At 42.2% G+C, this 19,363-nt stretch overlaps 1 protein-coding gene across 1 annotated transcript in view; it reads right to left on the bottom strand.

The window, feature by feature from the left end:
- OPN4 (opsin 4) overlaps positions 1-19,363 on the bottom strand; it is a 228,477-nt gene that overhangs the window by 78,591 nt on the left and 130,523 nt on the right. The window contains exon 3 of the mRNA XM_073685869.1: positions 9,934-10,067. Within this exon, the coding sequence (XP_073541970.1) occupies positions 9,934-10,067 (134 nt within the window). The remainder of the gene's footprint in view (positions 1-9,933; positions 10,068-19,363) is intronic.

Raw genomic sequence — 19,363 nt, 5'->3', positions numbered from 1 at the left:
ACCTGTCTGTAACCTGCCGTGCCCTCCAGTCTGCCTACCTGGAGCACCTGCCTGTTACCTGTCATGCCCGCCAGCCAGTCTACCCGGAGCACCTGCCAGTTACCTGCCGTGCTCGCCTTCTCGCCTACCCGGAGCACCCGTGTGGCTATCTGCTGAACCAGCATGCTTATCGACCCTGTCCACCCGTCAGCCTTCCTGCCATGCTCATCTGCTGTACCGGTCAGTTCCTGCCATCTGACCCATGGGAGTCACCTGCTCTCACACAAGATCGGTCCCAGAGTGGCACCTGGTCCACCTGCTCGGTTCCTCCCTAGTTCACGGAGTCGACTAAGCCGCCATGTGACCTTGGTCGGGCCGAGTAGGCACTTAGTCACGCCCCTCTGGTCCCTCCTTGCACCGAAGCACAGAGGTTCCACCACCCTGACCCGTTACACATGGATGTTGTTAAAGTTCCTGTAACATTATGTTTTAATAAGGTTTTGCTGGTAATAAGCCTACTATTTTATTTTATGTATCATGGCTTTAAAATGTCTGTCTTTGAATGTAAAGGGACTCCCATAAAAAGACACTCTGCTTGGAGAGAAGCCGTACAGTCAAGAGCAGACATAGTCTCTTTTCAGGAATCCAAATTGAAAAATAACCCCCCCCCCAAATTTAGCCACAAACTATTTCCATTTTCCTTCAGATCTTCATCTCCAGTAAAGAAAGCCGGAGTACTCACGGCCATAAGAGACACCATTACATTTAAATTTGTTGAAGAAACAATAGATCCGAAGGGCAGGTTTCACATATTAATATGTAAACTAGAATCAGTAATGCATACAATAGTCAATATTTATGCTCCCAAAGTAGACCAAATAACCTTCCTTAACAAACTGATGAAGAAAGTAAATAAAGTACAAAAGGGAACCCTTGTCATCTTGGGAAATTTCAATATCATCCCAAACAAAAATCTAGACTCTACGGCTTCAGCCAGGATTAATATGCCTTCGTTAGAAAACTGGCTAATAAAGGAACAACTCTTCGATGTTTTCCGATGTTTGAGCTCCTCCCCAAGGGAATTTACTTTTTATTCAAATCTACACAAATCCTACTCACGAATTGATTTAATCCTTACTGACATCTCTTCTATCCAGAAGTTCATAGAGGCCTCTATAGGACAAATTACTTGGTCTGACCATGCCCCTATATCAGCCAAACTAAAAATGAAATCATCTAAACACTAGTGTTGAGCATTCCGATACTGAAATATCGGGTATCGACCGATATTCGCGGTATCGGAGTTCCGATACTGAGTTCCAATACTTTTAGAATATCGAATACCGGAATCGGAAGTTCCCATAATGCCTGCGCTCTGCAGTGTCTCTGAAGAATGACAAGCTGGATGGCAGCGCTTAGCTTACTGTACTTGTCATTTAGTGTTAAAGGATTTATTAAAAAAAATAATAGTGCTTTCATGCACCGTCTCTTTAAAAAAGCCGGCCGGCAATTCAGCAGCGGCATACACCGGTACCCGACAATTTAGAACAGAAAGAATGCATCACACATAGATTAGATAGATAGAAACATGTCAGTCACATATACTGTATAAGAAGTACAGTGACAGTGTTGCTTACTGTACTTGTCATTTAGTGTTAAAGGATTTATTAAAAAAAATAATAGTGTTTTCATGCACCATCTCTTTAAAAAAGCCGGCCGGCAATTCAGCATCGGTACCCGACAATTTATAACAGAAAGAATAGAGCATCACACATAGATTAGATACATAGAAACATGTCAGTCACATATATAAGAAGTACAGTGCTAGTGTTGGTTACTGTACTTGTCATTTAGTGTTAAAATAAAGGATTTATTTTAAAAAAAATTGGCGTAGTGTTCCACGTAATTTTAGTCTCTAGTGGAGGCTAAGCAGATGGCTGGGGCAGATGTTTGAAGCCTGGGAAGGGGGTAATACCCACGGAGCTTCCCAGGCTACTAATATCAGCCCCCAGCTGAATACCTAGCCTTTACTAGCTATTAAAATGGGGGACCCCCCAAAAAATGATGTGGGGTTCCCCCTATTTTAATAGCTAGCAAAGGCTAGGCAGACAGCTGGGGGCTGATATTAATAGCCCAGGAAGGGTGCCATGAATATTGGCCCCCTCCCATGCTAGAAACACCAGCCGTCAGCCGCCCCAGAATTGGCACATCCATAGGATGTGCCAATTCTGGCACTTAGCCTCGCTCTTCCCACTGCCCTGTAGCGGTGGCAGTGGGGTAATAGGGCTGGGGTCGATGTCAGCTTATAATGCCAGCTGACATCAAGCCCAGGTTAGTAATGGAGAGGCGTCTATAAGACACCCCCATTACTAACCCCATAGTCAAAGTTAAAAAAAAACACAACACCCAGAATAAAGTCCTTTAATTGAAATAAACACACAATTCTTTATTGTTCTAAATTAAACCATACTTACCATCACGCCCATTCCAGCTGAAGCCAATGTCTTCTGCAATAAAAGTAAAATAATAAAGCAACATCATCTTTACCTTTCCATGGTTCCCACGACAGAATTTTCCAACGCTGTCAGTGACATGCATGAGGTGAGCTCATGTCCAATGAACTCAGCTCACTTCATGCACGTCACTGACAGCATGGGAGAATTCTCCTGCGCTCAGCGCTTGAGCAGGAGAGTTCTCCCACACTGGGATGGCATTGAGCTGACAGGCTGGATCACAGCTGAGCGCTGCCATCCAGCTTGTCATCCTTCAGAGACACTGCAGAGTGCAAGCATGCCTGCGCTCTGCAGTGTCTATGAAGGATGGCATGCTGGATGGCAGCGCTCAGCTGCCATCTAGCCTGTCATCTCAACGCCATCTCAGCGTGGGGGAATTCTCCAGCTGAAGCGCTGAGCACAGGAGAATTTTCCCACGCTGTCAGTGACGTGCAAGAGGTGAGCCGAGTTCATTGGACATGACCTCGGCTCATCTGGATGCCGTGACAGCGAGACACTGAGGAGCGCCAGCATGCCTGCGCTTCTCAGTGTCTGCGGCATGGCAAGCTGGATGGCAGCTTTCGGCTGCGATCCAGCCTGTCATGTCAATGTAGCAGAGCTGAAGCTTTCGTGGGAACCATGGAAAGGTAAGGATGATGTTGCTTTATTATTTTACTTTTATTGCAGAAGACATGGGCTTCAGCTGGAATGGGCGTGATGGTAAGTATGGTTTAATTTAGAACATTAAAAAATTGTGTGTTTATTTCAATTAAAGGACTTTATTCTGGGTGCTGTGTTTTTTTAAATACTTTACTAGAAATTCATGGCGGTCATGTCTAATATTGGTGTGACCCATGAATTTTGGGCTTAGGGCCAGCTGATAATGCCTAGCTGGCCCTAACCCCTTTATTACCCAGTGAGCCACCGCACCAGGGCCCTGGATGAGTTGGGTACAGCGCCAGAAGATGGCGCTTCTATGAACGCGCCATTTTCTGGGGTGGCTGCGGGCTGAAATTTGCAGCGGGGGGGGGGGGGGCAGAAAGCTTGGGCCTCCCTGCGCTGTAGATTCCAGTCCCCAGCTGCCTAGATGTACCTGGCTGGACACAAAAATAGGGCGAAGCCCCACGTATTTTTTTTTAATTATTTCATGAAATTCATGAAATAATAATAAAAAAAAGGGTTACCTACAGTATATTGTTGTGTCCGGCAAGGTACAAATAGGCGTCTAGTGGTTGGGGGCAGCCCGTTCCTGGATGCTGTACCTGGCTGGCATACAAAAATATGGCAAAGCCCACGTCAAAATTTTTGGGAAAAATTAATTAAAAAATAATTTAAAAAAATAATAATTTAGGCACTGCATCTTTTTTAACCCCTCACATGGAGGGGTTAATAAAGATGCAGTCCCTAATGTGTTTTTTTAAAAAAAAATTATTGAATTTTTCACCAAAACTTTGACGTGGCCTTCGCCATATTTTTGTGTCCAGCCAGGTACAGCAGGCAGGAACGGGATGCCCCCAACCCCCAGATGCCTATTTGTACCTGGCTGGAAACAAAAATACAGGGAAGCCCATTTTTTAATTATTTTATGAATTTCATGAAATAATTAAAAAAAAAAAAAAAGTGGGGCTTCGCCCTATTTTTGTGTCCAGCCAGGTACATGTAGGCAGCTGGGGGCTGGAATCTGCAGCGCAGGGAGGACCAAGCTTTCTGGCCCTCCCCTGCTGCAAATTGCAGTCCGCAGCCACCCCAGAAAATGGCGCGTTCATTGAAGTGCCATCATCTGGCGCTGTACCCAACTCATCCAGGGCCCTGGTGCTGTGGCTCACTGGGTAATAAAAAAGGGGTTAGGGCCAGCTTGGCATTATCAGCTGGCCCTAAGCCCGAAATTAATGGGGTCACACCAATATTAGACATGACCGCCATGAATTTCTAGTAAAGTATTTAAAAAAACACAAACACCCAGAATAAAGTCCTTTAATTGAAATAAACACACAATTTTTTAATGTTCTAAATTAAACCATGCTTACCATCATGCCCATTCCAGCTGAAGCCAACGATCTCCTGCAATAAAAGTAAAATAATAAAGCAACCTCAGAATTACATTTCCATGGTTCCCACAACAGCTTCAGCTCTGCTACATTGACATGACAGGATAATTTTCCCACGCTGTCAGTGACGTGCATGAGGTGAGCTGAGTTCATTGGACATGACCTCGGCTCATCTTTATGCCGTCACAGCGAGACACTGAGGAGCGCAAGCATGCCTGCGCTTCTCAGTGTCTGCGGCATGGCAAGCTGGATGGCAGCTTTCGGCTGCGATCCAGCCTATCATGTGAATGTAGCAGAGCTGAAGCTGTCGTGGGAACCATGGAAAGGTAAGGATGATGTTGCTTTATTATTTTACTTTTATTGCAGAAGACATTGGCTTCAGCTGGAATGGGCGTGATGGTAAGTATGGTTTAATTTAGAACAATAAAGAATTGTGTGTTTATTTCAATTAAAGGACTTTATTCTGGGTGTTTGTGTTTTTTTAACTTTGACTATGGGGTTAGTAATGGGGGTGTCTTATAGACGCCTCTCCATTACTAACCTGGGCTTGATGTCAGCTGGCATTATAAGCTGACATCAACCCCAGCCCTATTACCCCACTGCCACCGCTACAGGGCAATGGGAAGAGCGAGGCTAAGTGCCAGAATTGGCGCATCCTATGGATGCGCCATTTCTGGGGCGGCTGACGGCTGGTGTTTCTAGCCTGGGAGGGGGCCAATATTCATGGCACCTTTCATGGGCTATTAATATCAGCCCCCAGCTGTCTGCCTAGCCTTTGCCAGCTATTAAAATAGGTGGGACCCCACGTGATTTTTTTGGGGGGTCCCCCATTTTAATAGCTAGTAAAGGCTAGGTATTCAGCTGGGGGCTGATATTAGTAGCCTGGGAAGCTCCGTGGGTATTACCCCCTTCCCAGGCTTCAAACATCTGCCCCAGCCGTCTGCTTAACCTCCGCTAGAGACTAAAATTACGGGGAACACCACGCCAATTTTTTTTTTAATAAATCCTTTATTTTAACACTAAATGACAAGTACAGTAACCAACACTAGCACTGTACTTCTTATATATGTGACTGAAATGTTTCTATGTATCTAATCTATGTGTGATGCTCTATTCTTTCTGTTATAAATTGTCGGGTACCGATGCTGAATTGCCGGCCGGCTTTTTTAAAGAGATGGTGCATGAAAACACTATTATTTTTTTAAATAAATCCTTTAACACTAAATGACAAGTACAGTAAGCAACACTGTCACTGTACTTCTTATATATGTGACTGACATGTTTCTATCTATCTAATTTATGTGTGATGCTTTATTCTTTCTGTTCTAAATTGTCGGGTACCGGTGTATGCCGCTGCTGAATTGCCAGCTTTTCATGTAATACATTCTACATTATTCTTAGTTGTTTTCCTTCATGTAGAATTAACCTAAAAGGAAAGAAATTGTTTATTTTCATTCCGATATTTGTGTCCCATTGACTTGCATTGGTTTCCGGTATCGGAATCGGCGATATCTGATATTTTTTGGGTATCGGTCCAATCCAATCCGATATTTTTCGATATCGGAAGGTATTGCTCAACACTACTAAACACCCAACTAGTGAATGGAAGGGGAACTCTTTCTTCTCTAATTACCCTCTATACAAAAAAAAATATAGATGATGCTCTGTCTCACTATTTTAAAGAAAATAATACAACTGACACTTCCCCGACGAGCCTTTGGAACGCCCATAAGGCTGTCATTCGGGGAACACTCATACAATTAAATACTATTCACCAGAAAAAGACGAAAGAACAAATCAAAGAAATCACCCAAAAAATTATTAATGAAGAAAAAATTCAACAGAAAAACCCATCTACGTTAACACACAAAAATTTACTAAAATTTAGAGCAGAATTCAAAGCATTACTTTTAAAGGATTACGATAAGATGATCAAATTCTCTAGACAAAACTTATATTTTTCTTATAATAAGATGTCCAAACTCACTGCAAATAGAGTAAAAAAACAGCGTTTTAAAACCAGAGTAAAATCAATAAAAATAGAGGACTCTTGTTTTTCTACTACTCAATCTATTGCAGATCAATTTGGGAAATATTATTCTAATCTATACAACCTTAAAGATGATTTTAACAATCCACAACCCAAATTAGAAGACATCCATAAGTTTTTATTTGAAGTCCCCCTGCCCAAATTAAATTTAAACCATCTCAACTATCTAAACGGCCCCTTTACTAAAGAAGAAATTATCTCAGCAATCTCTAAACTGAAAGACAATAAAGCCCCAGGCCCTGATGGTTATACCTGTGAATGCTATAAGACATTTTAACATCATCTAAGCCAACCCCTCCTTTCCTTTTTCAAATCCGTATCTAGCTCTGGCTCCTTCCCAAAAGAATCTCTTCTCGCAAACATTTCAGTTATCCCCAAACCCAACAGCGACCCAGAATTATTACAAAACTATCGTCCCATCTCTCTTCTCAATGTAGATGTGAAATTATACGCCAAAATCATAGCTGAAAGATTAAAAAATATTATACCAGATTTAATTCATTCTGATCAGGTCGGATTTGTTAAATATAGGCAAGCCTTTGACGGTACCAGAAAAATCATCAATTTAATATCCTTAATTGAAAATAAAAAAAATCCCTTCAATTCTTTTATCAATAGATGCCGAAATAGCATTTGATCGATTAAATTGGGACTATATGATAACAACTCTTAAGAGATTTGGATTTACAGGCAATATTTTAAACTCAATCTTAGCTCTTTACTCCACTCCATCTGCCAAAACCATTGTTAATAACCACAACTCTAAAATTTTCCCCTTACAAATGGTACCCGTCAAGGCTGTCCCCTTTCCCCTTTATTATTTATTCTATCAATAGAACCATTTGCCGAACTAATTTGGTTAAATAATAATATTAGAGGTATTCCTTCGGGAATGAGGCAACACAAGCTGAGCCTATATGCGGATGACATCTTACTAACTATCACAGATTCACTTAATTCCCTTCGAGAAATATTAAAATTAATTTAAATTTTCTCATTTATTTCATACTACAAAATAAACGGGAAAAAATCGAAAAGTCTCAGTTTTAATATAGAACTAAATCTTAAAAATATTATTAAAGGTGAATTTCCCTTTTCATGGGAGGATTTCAAAATAGAATTTTTAGGTATTAAAGTCACGAATACATTGAATCGTATGATAGAAACAAATCTCTCAGAGATATTTAAGGAGATAAAGAAATCTCTGGACAATTACGGAAAAATTGAAACTTCCTGGTTAGGTAGGATAATAATGTATAAGATGATGGTTCTCCCCAGACTTTTATATATCTTTAGATCTGTCCCTCTCTTTATAGCACCCCCTTGGATCCTAAAATTTCAAAAACAGATATCAGCGTATATTTCGAGTAAGAAACCCCCAAGAATTAACAGAAATCTCTTATTCAAAAGAAGGGAGGGATAAAGGAGGAATGGTCCTACCCAATGTATAGGCGTATTATGAAGCCAATATTGTCCTACAAAGCAAAAAATGGTTTCTAAAGAACAACCCATATAATTGAGTTTCATTAGAAGAAGACTCAAACAGAGGCTATCCTTTACCATCCTTAATTCTAATCCACTTATTAACTACAAATCTCCCTCTACCTTCACACCCCTTATTAAAAGCCACAATAATCCAGTGGAAAAAACTTTTCAAGCTCACGTCGGATAAGACCTGTCCTTATTCTACCGATAAAATTCCTCTATCCATTTTTAACACAATACTCGAAAAATTTCCTTTCAGAAAATTGTTGAATCTAGGAATCAAAAACTGTTCCTCTATCCTTACAGGCCCAAGTAAAGATGCTCTTCTAAACTTCCATTCTCTAAAAGTCTTATATGGCCTCCCAGAAAAGGAACTCTTCAATTTACTAGAGTTAAGAAAATTTATAAGGAATAAGATATCCTTACCTCTGGCTTTACCACGCTTCATTATTACATTACTAGACCACCCTTTCTCTGAAAACATTTGGAATATGAAAAATATCTACACCTTATTTCATGAAGATCTGTAATTTACCAAATCAAAACCTATTCTGAAATGGGAAGCTGACCTAAATAAAAAATTCTCTGGTAAAGAATGGAGGAAAGCTTTGAAATCCACTTATAAACTTTTTGTAAATTCAAATATACAAGAAAATTTTTTCAAGATCATTTCTCGGTGGCATTTGAGAAATGTGAGACTTAAAATAGCCTTCTCAACTCTTTCTGATTTGTGCTGGAGGAAATGTGGGCTCAAATGTAATGTTTTTCACGTCTTCTGGACCTATCCAAAAATTTGTTTGTTATGGAAAAAGATATATGACTTTATCTACGATCTGGGGAAACATAGAATACAAATGACTCCGAGTCCTCAACTCTCTCTTTTTTCACTAGAGTCAGATACCCTCCCCAGAGAAATTAAGCATATTACTCTACATATTTTTGCAGTCGTCAGACTACTTATTGCTGCTAAATGGAAAGCAGAGTACATACCCTCTATAAATAACATTTTGAAAAAGGACTCTCAACATAACACATTTGAGCTTGCATTTGCCCTCAAAAACAATTCTATTTCAAAATACCATTCTAAATGGTCATTATGGAACTTTTATTTCCCCTCCAAAGTAGAGCTAGTCATTCAAGATAAACCTTGATATTACCAGCACGTTTAAATGTTTACACATCTTGATCTAATTATCTAGTTGTTCATAAATCATAATGTATAACATCTCTGGAAAAATATTCTCAGAAGACTTTCTTTTATACCCCTTTAGTTTTCCTTTCCGGTTTTCCCAGCATCTTCCCTCTCCCTTTTTCCTTTAATATTTTACCCCCTCCTTTGGTTTTAGGCCCCTCTTTTTCCTTCCTCTCTTTCTTTTTTTCCCACTTCCTTGTCCACATTCATATATTTTGTGTGATTCAAATTTATTTAATTTCCTTGTCAATGAATCTTACGTATGTAATATTTTGTTCAGTTCTTTAAAGTGTATTTACTCAATCCATATGTATCTATATATATTACATTTTATCACTCTATAAAGATTGGAAGTTTTGTTAACCCCTCTCCCTTATATTGTAAAAAACCTTCAATAAAGATTATTCAAACGAAAAAGACTAATGCTATGGAAGATTATTTTTTCTAATTATGGACAGCCCTTTAAAAGGTGTTGTCCATTATGGACTGGCGCGGTTCATCTGTACTTGGCACTGATCATTGACTGCAGCATTCATGTGATGCACCCACCAGATGCCGATGCCAGTGGAGCAACAGGGAACGCAGAGTACAGAGGAGGCCCAGGAGGTATTGTTTTTTTTTTTTTTAGCTTCTCAGGGTCCATTAATAACTCATCAATATTCTGTGAATAAAAGATAGTCCCATCACCTTTCTCTCCAAAAATCCATCTTTTATGTAAACTTGTTGCAAAAAACACTGGTGCCTGAGTGGTGGACATGCAGAAATCGCTGATGGCGAGGTTGATGATGAACATGTTGGCTGGTGATCGCAGACTGCGACTTCTGTAAAATAAAAAATATAAAATCTATGATGACCAAAATATACTGATAGCAAAGTGATATAAGGACCTTTTTTGGTCTTACAGTTTAGTGTTTTCGACTCAGCAGTTTTTAATTATCCAGCCTGAGTTCAGCTATTAACCTACAGTAAGCTTGCTTCTGTGTCCAAGAGGAAATTAACACTGACCTTAATAATTGATTTTCAGGATTTGGGCTGAAGTATGCTGAGCTTCAGGATAAGCAGAATTTTCTATGTCTGATAAGATTAACATTCATTACCAAATATGAAGATTACAAATTAGACCAGCTGCATTCTTTATTACTTAACTGAAAAGTATACGTAATAGATATAGCCAGTTTTTTTTTTATTAGACATTGCACTAGTTGGCAAACAAATAAATCACTATCTGCATTTAGATTTTTCCTGTTAGTTTATGTTCACATGTCCAGTAGTTATTTCCATTCTTGAATCCATTTTGGGATGACAAAATCAGAAATATAATGATTAGTGATGAGCGAGCATGCTCGCTACTTCTCAGTACTCGCCCGAGCATCTCACTGTTCGAGATGATTGGCAACTACTCGGGCGGGAGCTCAAGTCCTTGCTTGTCACTCACGGAAATGCCGCAGCCATGTTGGTTGTGGCATTATAGTGATTGGCTGGCATCATAGCGTCATCGGGTCTATATCAGACCCGGTGACCCTATGCTCATCACAGTCTACCCTTCAGACAGGCAGAGTAGGGAGAGATGCTGATGAGCTAGGGAGAGAATTGGCGGCTTATTAGTTAGGTATAGGTATTCCACAGCAAATTTTTACATACATCTGAACTATCAGTCCTTATAAGGACTAATCCAGCTGCATATATTAATCCTGGAGACAGCAGGAGTTAGGCAGGCAGAGTTTGTGGAAAGTGTATACAGCAGAATAGGGTCCATTGCATGTGCTCTCTGCTGCTGTTACAGATATCCATAGCCCTAGATATCAGGGCTAATATTCTTTTTCCTCTTAAATCTGATTATTTGCTTAAAAAGCAATATAATACACCATTTTAACTGCTCTATTTGCTTGTTAGCAGAATATAACCAGATGTGGTTGATTTCATTCGCATTGCTGTATTGTGGAAGCAGAGAAACTTGCCCATCATCAGACGTGGCCATGATATTTTGGGAAGCGTGCAAAATGTTACACTCCATTTAAAGTCTGTCAGTTGTGTGTTGTTCAACCTATTCACACTTGGTCACGGACCAATACCATACTACAAGGCCACTGCCTAAAACTGTGGCAATCAGACGTGATCCGATATTACTGCCGTAATAATCTTGACATTTTGGGGAACATGCAAAATATTACACTCCATGTAAAGTCTGCTAGTTGAGTGTTGTTCAACCTATTCACACTTGGTTGCTGACCAATACTATACTACAAGGCCACTGCCTAAAACCGTGGTCATCAGACTTGATCCAATATTACTGTGGTAACAATCGTGATATTTTGGGGAGTGTGCAAAATATTACACTCCATTTAAAATGGGCAAGGCGCACGGCAAGGGACGTGGAAGTTGATGTGATGGTGATGGTGCACGCAGAGGCCGCGGCCATGGGCAAGATGACACTATGCCTGCTGAGGAAGCACAACAAACACCCCCATCATGTCGAGCAACCTTCCTGTCCAAATTTCTAGGAACACCACTCTTGAAGCCAGAGCAGTGTGAAAAGGCTGTTGGTTGGATAGCAGATAATGCTTCCAGTCAGTTTGCCACCACCACCAACCTGTCTTCCACATAGTCAAGTCTCTGAGTCTGGACCACATATTCCTCAACCTGATCCTCCTTCCTCCCACCATGCCGAGTGCCTGAAGACAAGAGATCCCACACTTGGACACTCCAAAGAGCTGTTCACTTTTCCATTTATATATTCGGGCCTCTCGCCCGGCCTGCTTGAAGTGTGGAAAGAGGACATCGCATGTATGTCCAAATATTTGAGTAGCCCCGATCACATGAAGGCGACGGTGGGAAAGTGCAATTACTGTCGCAAGAGGTGGATGATGAGACACAATTGCCAACAAGTCAGGCTTATGAAGCAAAGCAATAGGACGCACAGCCAAATATAAGAGGGGTGCTACAGGCAGCCCGTGTAATATATATAGTGTGAAGAGGAAGAGAAAGCCACAGGTGCAAAAAGCCAGGCACACCAAGATGCTTGTATTGCAAAAAAATATAATATTTTATTGAACAAGAGTTTGACAAGAGACCATTAAATAACACAAAAAACATTAAAAACCTTTAAAAAGAAAGGAGAGAATACATGCAAGGGTATAGTATCCCAAACATGCACCAACAGGTTCTTAGTAATTTATGGTGTTAATAATCATTTGGAATTATAAATTCAAAAGGTATATAATGCTGACCATAAAGTAAATCATTAATAGCCCAATGTGCAAATATACATGATTGTAAAGTGCAATAGTATATAACTATAAAGTGCAATAGTATATAGGATATAGATAAAAAGCAAAATGCATAAATATTGTTAAGGAGTCAAAGTAGGGGATGTTTACTAATAACGCCTAGTCATCCTGATTATAGAGTTGATCATCAATAACCCAATATGCAAACACTTGTAATTATGAAATACAATAGTATATAAGAAATGAGCAAAATGCAATATGATATATATAAGGGCTATTAAGAGGTCAGAGTCAGCATACCTGCTGTGGTCACCCAATGAGTCTCGCTGCCCACTAGCAGCTTCGTCAGGGGTAATCCCATAATGTGATACCTGGTCTAGATATAGGAGGCTCAGGGAGGAAATATCAGCTGAGGCAAATTAATTAGTATACTAAAGTTGTAATCCCAGATGGACACATGCATAGGCCGTCATGGTGTGTTGGCAGCCGATGCATGTGTCCTGAAGATACATAGCGTGCGTCTCACCGCAATAGTTGTGGAGCGCAAGGCGCTTCATTTCCGGCCGAGCGCTCTCATGTGACGTTACAAAAACGTCACTTCCTGTCCGACTTGGTAACATGCGCTCCACCTAAAGTAATGGAGGAACGCAAACAATGTCACTTCCAGTCGGAAGTGACATGAAGCACGGACAGAATGGTATGCGTTCCAATAATATGGAACGCAAGCTCACACTTTGTTAAAGGATCCAAGTCAGTATATATGAATACGCTGCGCAAAGGAAAGAAAGGGGGAAGGAAAGAGGGGATGAAAGAGGGAAGAAAAGGTGGGGAAAAGAAAAAAGAGTGAATAGAGTAACCATATGACAGGTGAGACACATATACACAAAAATACAAGAGAAAAAAAAAATCATAAAAACACAAATTATTAACATAGAATCTCCAAAAGGAGAAAGGGGAGCGTACTAACACCCATGGACCTACTACCAATGTGCAGGAGGATGATCATCCATGGAGGTGGATGGGGCCCAGAGTTTAAGGTCCATAACATGGTCAAAAAAGAGAGAGATTGCACAAGGGAACCATCAGACAAAAAGGATAATAAAGAGAGGTGATACAAGATCACCCTCATACTTTGGCCTCAATGTAATTATTTTATTAGAAAACCTGTAAAAGAGTGGTCTCCATTGATACCATTGGTGCCACGGAGTCTAAGGTATAAATCCACCTCGACTCTATTTTTAAAAGTCGATTGGAATAGTCACTACACCGTGGATTAGGCTGTATCTTCTGGAGGCCAACCACCCGTAGTCCACGGGGTGTGCCACCATGGGTATTAAGGAAATGTGCTGCCACTGTGGAGATCTTTTTTCCTTTTTGTAGATCCTGATTAGCTAAATTAATATTAGAGTCAACAAGTCAGGCTTAGGCCCAGGGTGCGCACGTGAAAGACGAGGTGCTGGACGATGAAGTCACTGACCCAACCTTGCAAAGTGAAATGCATAGCGAAGACAGCAGCACAGAGGGGGAGGGAGGTGTAGCACCACAACAGGTAGAAACAAGCAGTAGGGTGGCCACAGACAAAAGGCGGGCAACTGTTCCCAAGACACCAACATAAGGGAAGTTGCCAGTCCTACTGTTAGGTATTCCAAAGGGTGGCTCTTCTTTAAAGACTGTCCATATAACTCCAAAAAGGCCATTTGCAACATCTGCCATGCCAGCATCAGCAGGGGCAGCAAAACTACCAGCCTGACCACCACCAGCATGCTCAGGCACATGACTGCAAAGCACCCGACTAGTTGGGCCGAATGCCAGGGTCCAGAAACAGTGTCTGCGAGTGACACCACTGCCTGTTCCGCTGTTATGCGTGCACGCCAATCCCCTGTCTATGGCGCAGGCGAAGATGCCTCCTGCCTGCATCTGTCCTTGCACACTTGCAACCACCACCATCAGCAACCATGTCCACATCCTTGCCCCAGCGCAGCGTTCAGTTGTCCCTACCCCAGTCCTTGGAACGCAAGTGCAAATACGCAGCCAACGCCCCACAGGCCACAGCACTAAACTGCCAAATTTCTCAATTGCTTGCACTTGAAATTTTGCCTTTTAGGCTTGTGGAGACAGAATCTTTCTGCAACCTCATGACGGAGGCCGTCCCTTGGTACTCGGTCCCCAGCCGCCAGTATTTCCCCCAGGGTGCCGTCCCCGCCTTACGCAAGCACGTCTTCTAGAACATTATCTGTGCCCTCAACAATGCAGTTACTGGGAAGGTCCACCTAACCACGGACACATGGACAAGTGATTGTGGCCAGAGACAGTACATCTCACTGAGTTAATATAGTGGAAGCAAGGACCCAGTCGGACCCTGGGACAGAACACGTTCTCCTGACACAGAAGATTGCGGGCCCTGGGTCAATCAGGGTTGCCCCCAAATTCTACAGGTCCTGCACCTCCTACTCCTCTTCAGCCTCCATCTCCGAAATGACCACATCAGTCGGAAGCTGGAAGCACTGCAGCACTGCCTCGGCCAAGGGGCAACAGGCTTTGCTGAAGCTAATATGCTTAGGGAACAAACCGCACACTGCTGCAGAGGTTTTTAAAGCTGTAACAGAGCAAGCAGATCTGTGGCTGTCACTACTTAACCTACAGCCAGGCATGGTCATGTATGACAATGGTCGGAACCTGGTGGTTGCTCTGAAGCTAGGCAAGCTTGCACATGTACCATACCTGGCCCAAGTGCTCAAACTAGTGGATCAGCGGTTTCTCTAAACCTACCCAGTTCTGCCTGATCTGCTTGTGAAAGTACGCCCTTTCCGAAAGTCATCTGCAGCTTCCGCCGCTCTTGCTGTGCTTCAGCAGCGTTTGCAGCTTCCAGCTCACCGACTGGTGTGCGAGGTCACCACGCATTGGAACTCAACATTGCATATGTTGGGAAGGATTTGTGAGCAGCTGAGGGCAGTTGTTGACACCCGTTGGTATTTAGGTCAAGAGCTGATGAGTGGGCATGGATGTCTGACATCTGTGCCGTTCTCCAAAACTTTGATGACTCCACCAAGATGATGAGCGGCGATGATGCCATACTTAGCATCACCGTCCCATTTCTCTGTCTACTGAAACGCTTGCTGCTCAAAATAGAAGAGGAGGCATTGCAGGGGGAGCACGATGAGATGGAGCAATGAACCATACAGGGTAATGCCACAAAGCCCAAACTCATCGCGGATTGGGTGATAATGAGGAGGAGGAAGAGGAGGAAGTAGAAGAGGAGGAAGAGGAGTTTTCCTGCGCTACAGACAGTACTACCCACAAAAGAGTCAAACCGTCTGTTCAGCGTGGATGGCCTGAGGAGAGGGAGAACGAGGAGGAGGACCAGGAGGAGGAGAAGGAGAGCATGGACAGTCATTCTCTTGGTCAGGACAGGGATCCTTTGGCTGTTGGCCGTCTGGCACACATAGCTGACTTTATGTTCCGCTGCCTTTCCCATGACCCTCATGTTGTACACATTTTGGTCGACAGTAATTACCATTTGGTCACACTTCTAGACTCATGCTACAAGGAGAACTTTCTATCTCTCCTTCCCATGGCAGAAAATTCCCATCTGGCAACGCTGGCGGCAGAGGTCACAGTTACTTGGAAAACCAAGGAGTACAGGCGAGGGAGACACAAATAGATGCAGCAGAGGCAGGGGAACACTGTCAAAGGTCTGGGACAGTTTTTTCAGACCCTCTCAGTGCCCAGGCTCCTTTATAATGGAAACAACAAAGCACAGCCGGCTGATGGCCCTCTAACAATAGTAAGGGCTGACTGCAAGCCCTTTAACAATTGTAAGGGCCACCTGATGGCTCTTTAAAAATAGGCTTTGTGACTTTCAGAATCCCTCCTTCATAAATGAAACAGTATGTGTCTGATCATGTCTCACACCCCACATGGCCAGATAAGGTTGTAAAATGTTACAGGGGGTTGACCACTACTATTGAAAATAGGCCAGTGTATTTTTATGATGAAAATAAGTTTCTTTGTAAATACCTTCCGCTGGTGTTACTGCCTGTGAGCGGCGCTATCGCTGGCTGCTCACAGGCATCACGTGACCCCCTGCTGCAGCCGGCTCTGACATCCGCTGATGTCATGTCAAGTTCCGGCTGCAGCCGGGCGTGACTCAATGATGCGTTCCACGGTGGATGCTGGGCTGTGTGTGGGGTTACCCCGCACGTCTCACTCGGCATCCACCGTGCTCTCTCCCTCTCCTGATTCATTGGGAAAGTGTGCGGTGACCACCGTCACTGATGTCATGCCACACTTGACGTTACATCAGCGTGGGGTCACGTGATGCCTGTGAGAGGCCAGCTATAGCGCCACTCACAGGCAGTAACACCAGCGCAAGGTATTTACAAAGACACTTATTTCCATCATAAAAATACATTGGCCTATTTTCAATAGTAGTGGACAACCTCTTTTAAATGACATTTACTGGTGAATGTATTTTCATCGTTGAAAGCTATGCAAAAGTGCAAAAACGCATCAAAAACGCTACTTGTGAACATAGCCCAAGGTGTGGAGGAGCATTTTTTTTTGAGTATTTTTTTTTTTTAACCATGGAAAAAATGTCCCTTAATGTTTTTTTTCCAGGAAAATCCATTTTGGCTTTGTTTTTGTATGATTTATTGTGAGTCCGTAAAAGTGGCGTAATACTCTGACAACATTATTCACAGCATTGACCTGGGAGTCAGAGATGCTTCCAGGGGTCTTCCCCATGCTGTCCCCATGTAATTTCAGCACTGTTCTCATCGATTTGGGCCATTTTTAGGCCCTCTGCAGACCTCTGGGAGGACCACCGGAAAAATGCTCGAGTTTCCCATTGACTTACATTGGGCTCGAGCACCCGAGCATTACGATTTGCTTGACCCGAGCAACGAGCACCCGAGCATTTTAGTGCTCGCTCATCACTAGTACCTACTAGAGATGAGCGGTGTTCGACTCGAACTGTTCGCCAATCTCAAATTCAAGCTGTTTTGGGTGGTGTTCGAGCCGTTCGGCGAACACGAACGATTTGAAAAAAATTCGGCTATTCAAGGTTATGTTCGATAACTGTTCGTGCACCAAAATCATAACTGGATTTTTTCTCAGTAATGCTGAAAATTAATGTTAATACGCAGTTTGAGTGTACAGCGGGGCGGGGGGAGGAGCAGGGGATGGATCTCTGCAGGAATAATGAAGATCTCCATTTTTTTTTCTCTTTCCCGCATTTACAGTGGGGAGGTGCAATCTGTCAGCCTATCAGCAGCGCACACACGGAGCGAAGTGCTTTTTTTCACACAAGCAAGGGCATGTGTCATTGGCAGTGTATGTCACATGTCCTTGCCTTATAAGACCCAGCCATTTTCCCCGTCGCCACCATTTTCTCACTGCTGCAGCTGCGTGTTAGACGGCACCGCTGTTGCTGTGTGCACTATACCTTGTTAATTTCAAGCCAATTTTCGCACAAATCTACAGATAGCTTGGGAGTGGGAAGAGTTGTGATTGCAGTCCTTTTAAGGACTAGGTTACATCATATTCTACGACTTTTATCAGGCAGGTCTGTGCTCTTAAATAGATAGGTTGGGAGTAAAGACTAATTGTAATTGCAGTCCTTTTCAGGACTAAGTTACATCAGTTCCTATCAGTTTTTGCCAGGCAGGTCTGTGCCAGTGCTGTGCAAGTTTTTTTCACAGCATTTGGCTAAATCTAGCAAAGCTAATCCTTTTTGGCCTATTGCAGAGTGTGCTAGTCAGTGGAGTAGCCTATCTGTGTTGCAAGCTACACCACCAATTTTTTTACTGCACCTAGTGAAGTAAAACCTTTTGGGCATAGCATCATTCTATTAGTCCATCTATACTAACCGCCACCAGGATGCAAATTCAATATAATATTTTTCTGCATCGAGCTCTGAAAAAATATTTCGGCTTCTAGCAGTGTGTGGGACTTGTTCTATTAGTCCATCTATACTGACCTCCATCAGGTTGCAAATTCAATATAATTTTTTTCTGCATCTAGCTCTGAAAAAATATTTCGGCTTCTAGCAGTGTGTGGGACTTGTTCTATTAGTCCATCTATACTGACCTCCATCAGGTTGCAAATTCAATATAATTTTTTTCTGCATCTAGCTCTGAAAAAATATTTCGGCTTCTAGCAGTGTGTGGGACTTGGTCTATTAGTCCATCTATACTAACCTCCACCAGGTTGCAAATTAAAAATAATTTTTATCTGCATCTAGCTCTGAAAAAATATTTCGGCTTCTAGCAGTGTGTGGGACTTGTCTATTAGTCCATCTATACTAACCTACATCAGGTTGCAAATTCAATATAATTTTTTTCTGCATCTAGCTCTGAAAAAATATTTCGGCTTCTAGCAGTGTGTGGGACTTGGTCTATTAGTCCATCTATACTAACCTCCACCAGGTTGCAAATTAAAAATAATTTTTATCTGCATCTAGCTCTGAAAAAATATTTGGGCTTCTAGCAGTGTGTGGGACTTGGTCTATTAGTCCATCTATACTGACCTCCAACAGGTTGCAAATTCAATATAATGTTTTTCTGCATCTAGCTCTGAAAAAATATTTGGGCTTCTAGCAGTGTGTGGGACTTGGTCTATTAGTCCATTATACTGACCTCCATCAGGTTGTAAATTCAATATAATTTTTTTCTGCATCTAGGTCTGAAAAAATATTTCGGCTTCTAGCAGTGTGTGGGACTTGGTCTATTAGTCCATCTATACTAACTTCCACCAGGTTGCAAATTAAAAATAATTTTTATCTGCATCTATCTCTGAAAAAATATTTGGGCTTCTAGCAGTGTGTGGGACTTATTCTATTAGTCCATCTATACTAACCTCCATCAGGTTGCAAATTCAATATCATTTTTTTC

This window comes from Phyllobates terribilis, unplaced genomic scaffold, assembly GCF_046119375.1.
Source record: "Phyllobates terribilis strain yellow unplaced genomic scaffold, ASM4611937v1 Scaffold_5__5_contigs__length_657084704, whole genome shotgun sequence".
Taxonomy (NCBI): Eukaryota; Metazoa; Chordata; class Amphibia; order Anura; family Dendrobatidae; genus Phyllobates; species Phyllobates terribilis.
Note: the sequence above shows the minus strand (reverse complement) of the source record. Positions and strands in the feature narration are given on the sequence as shown.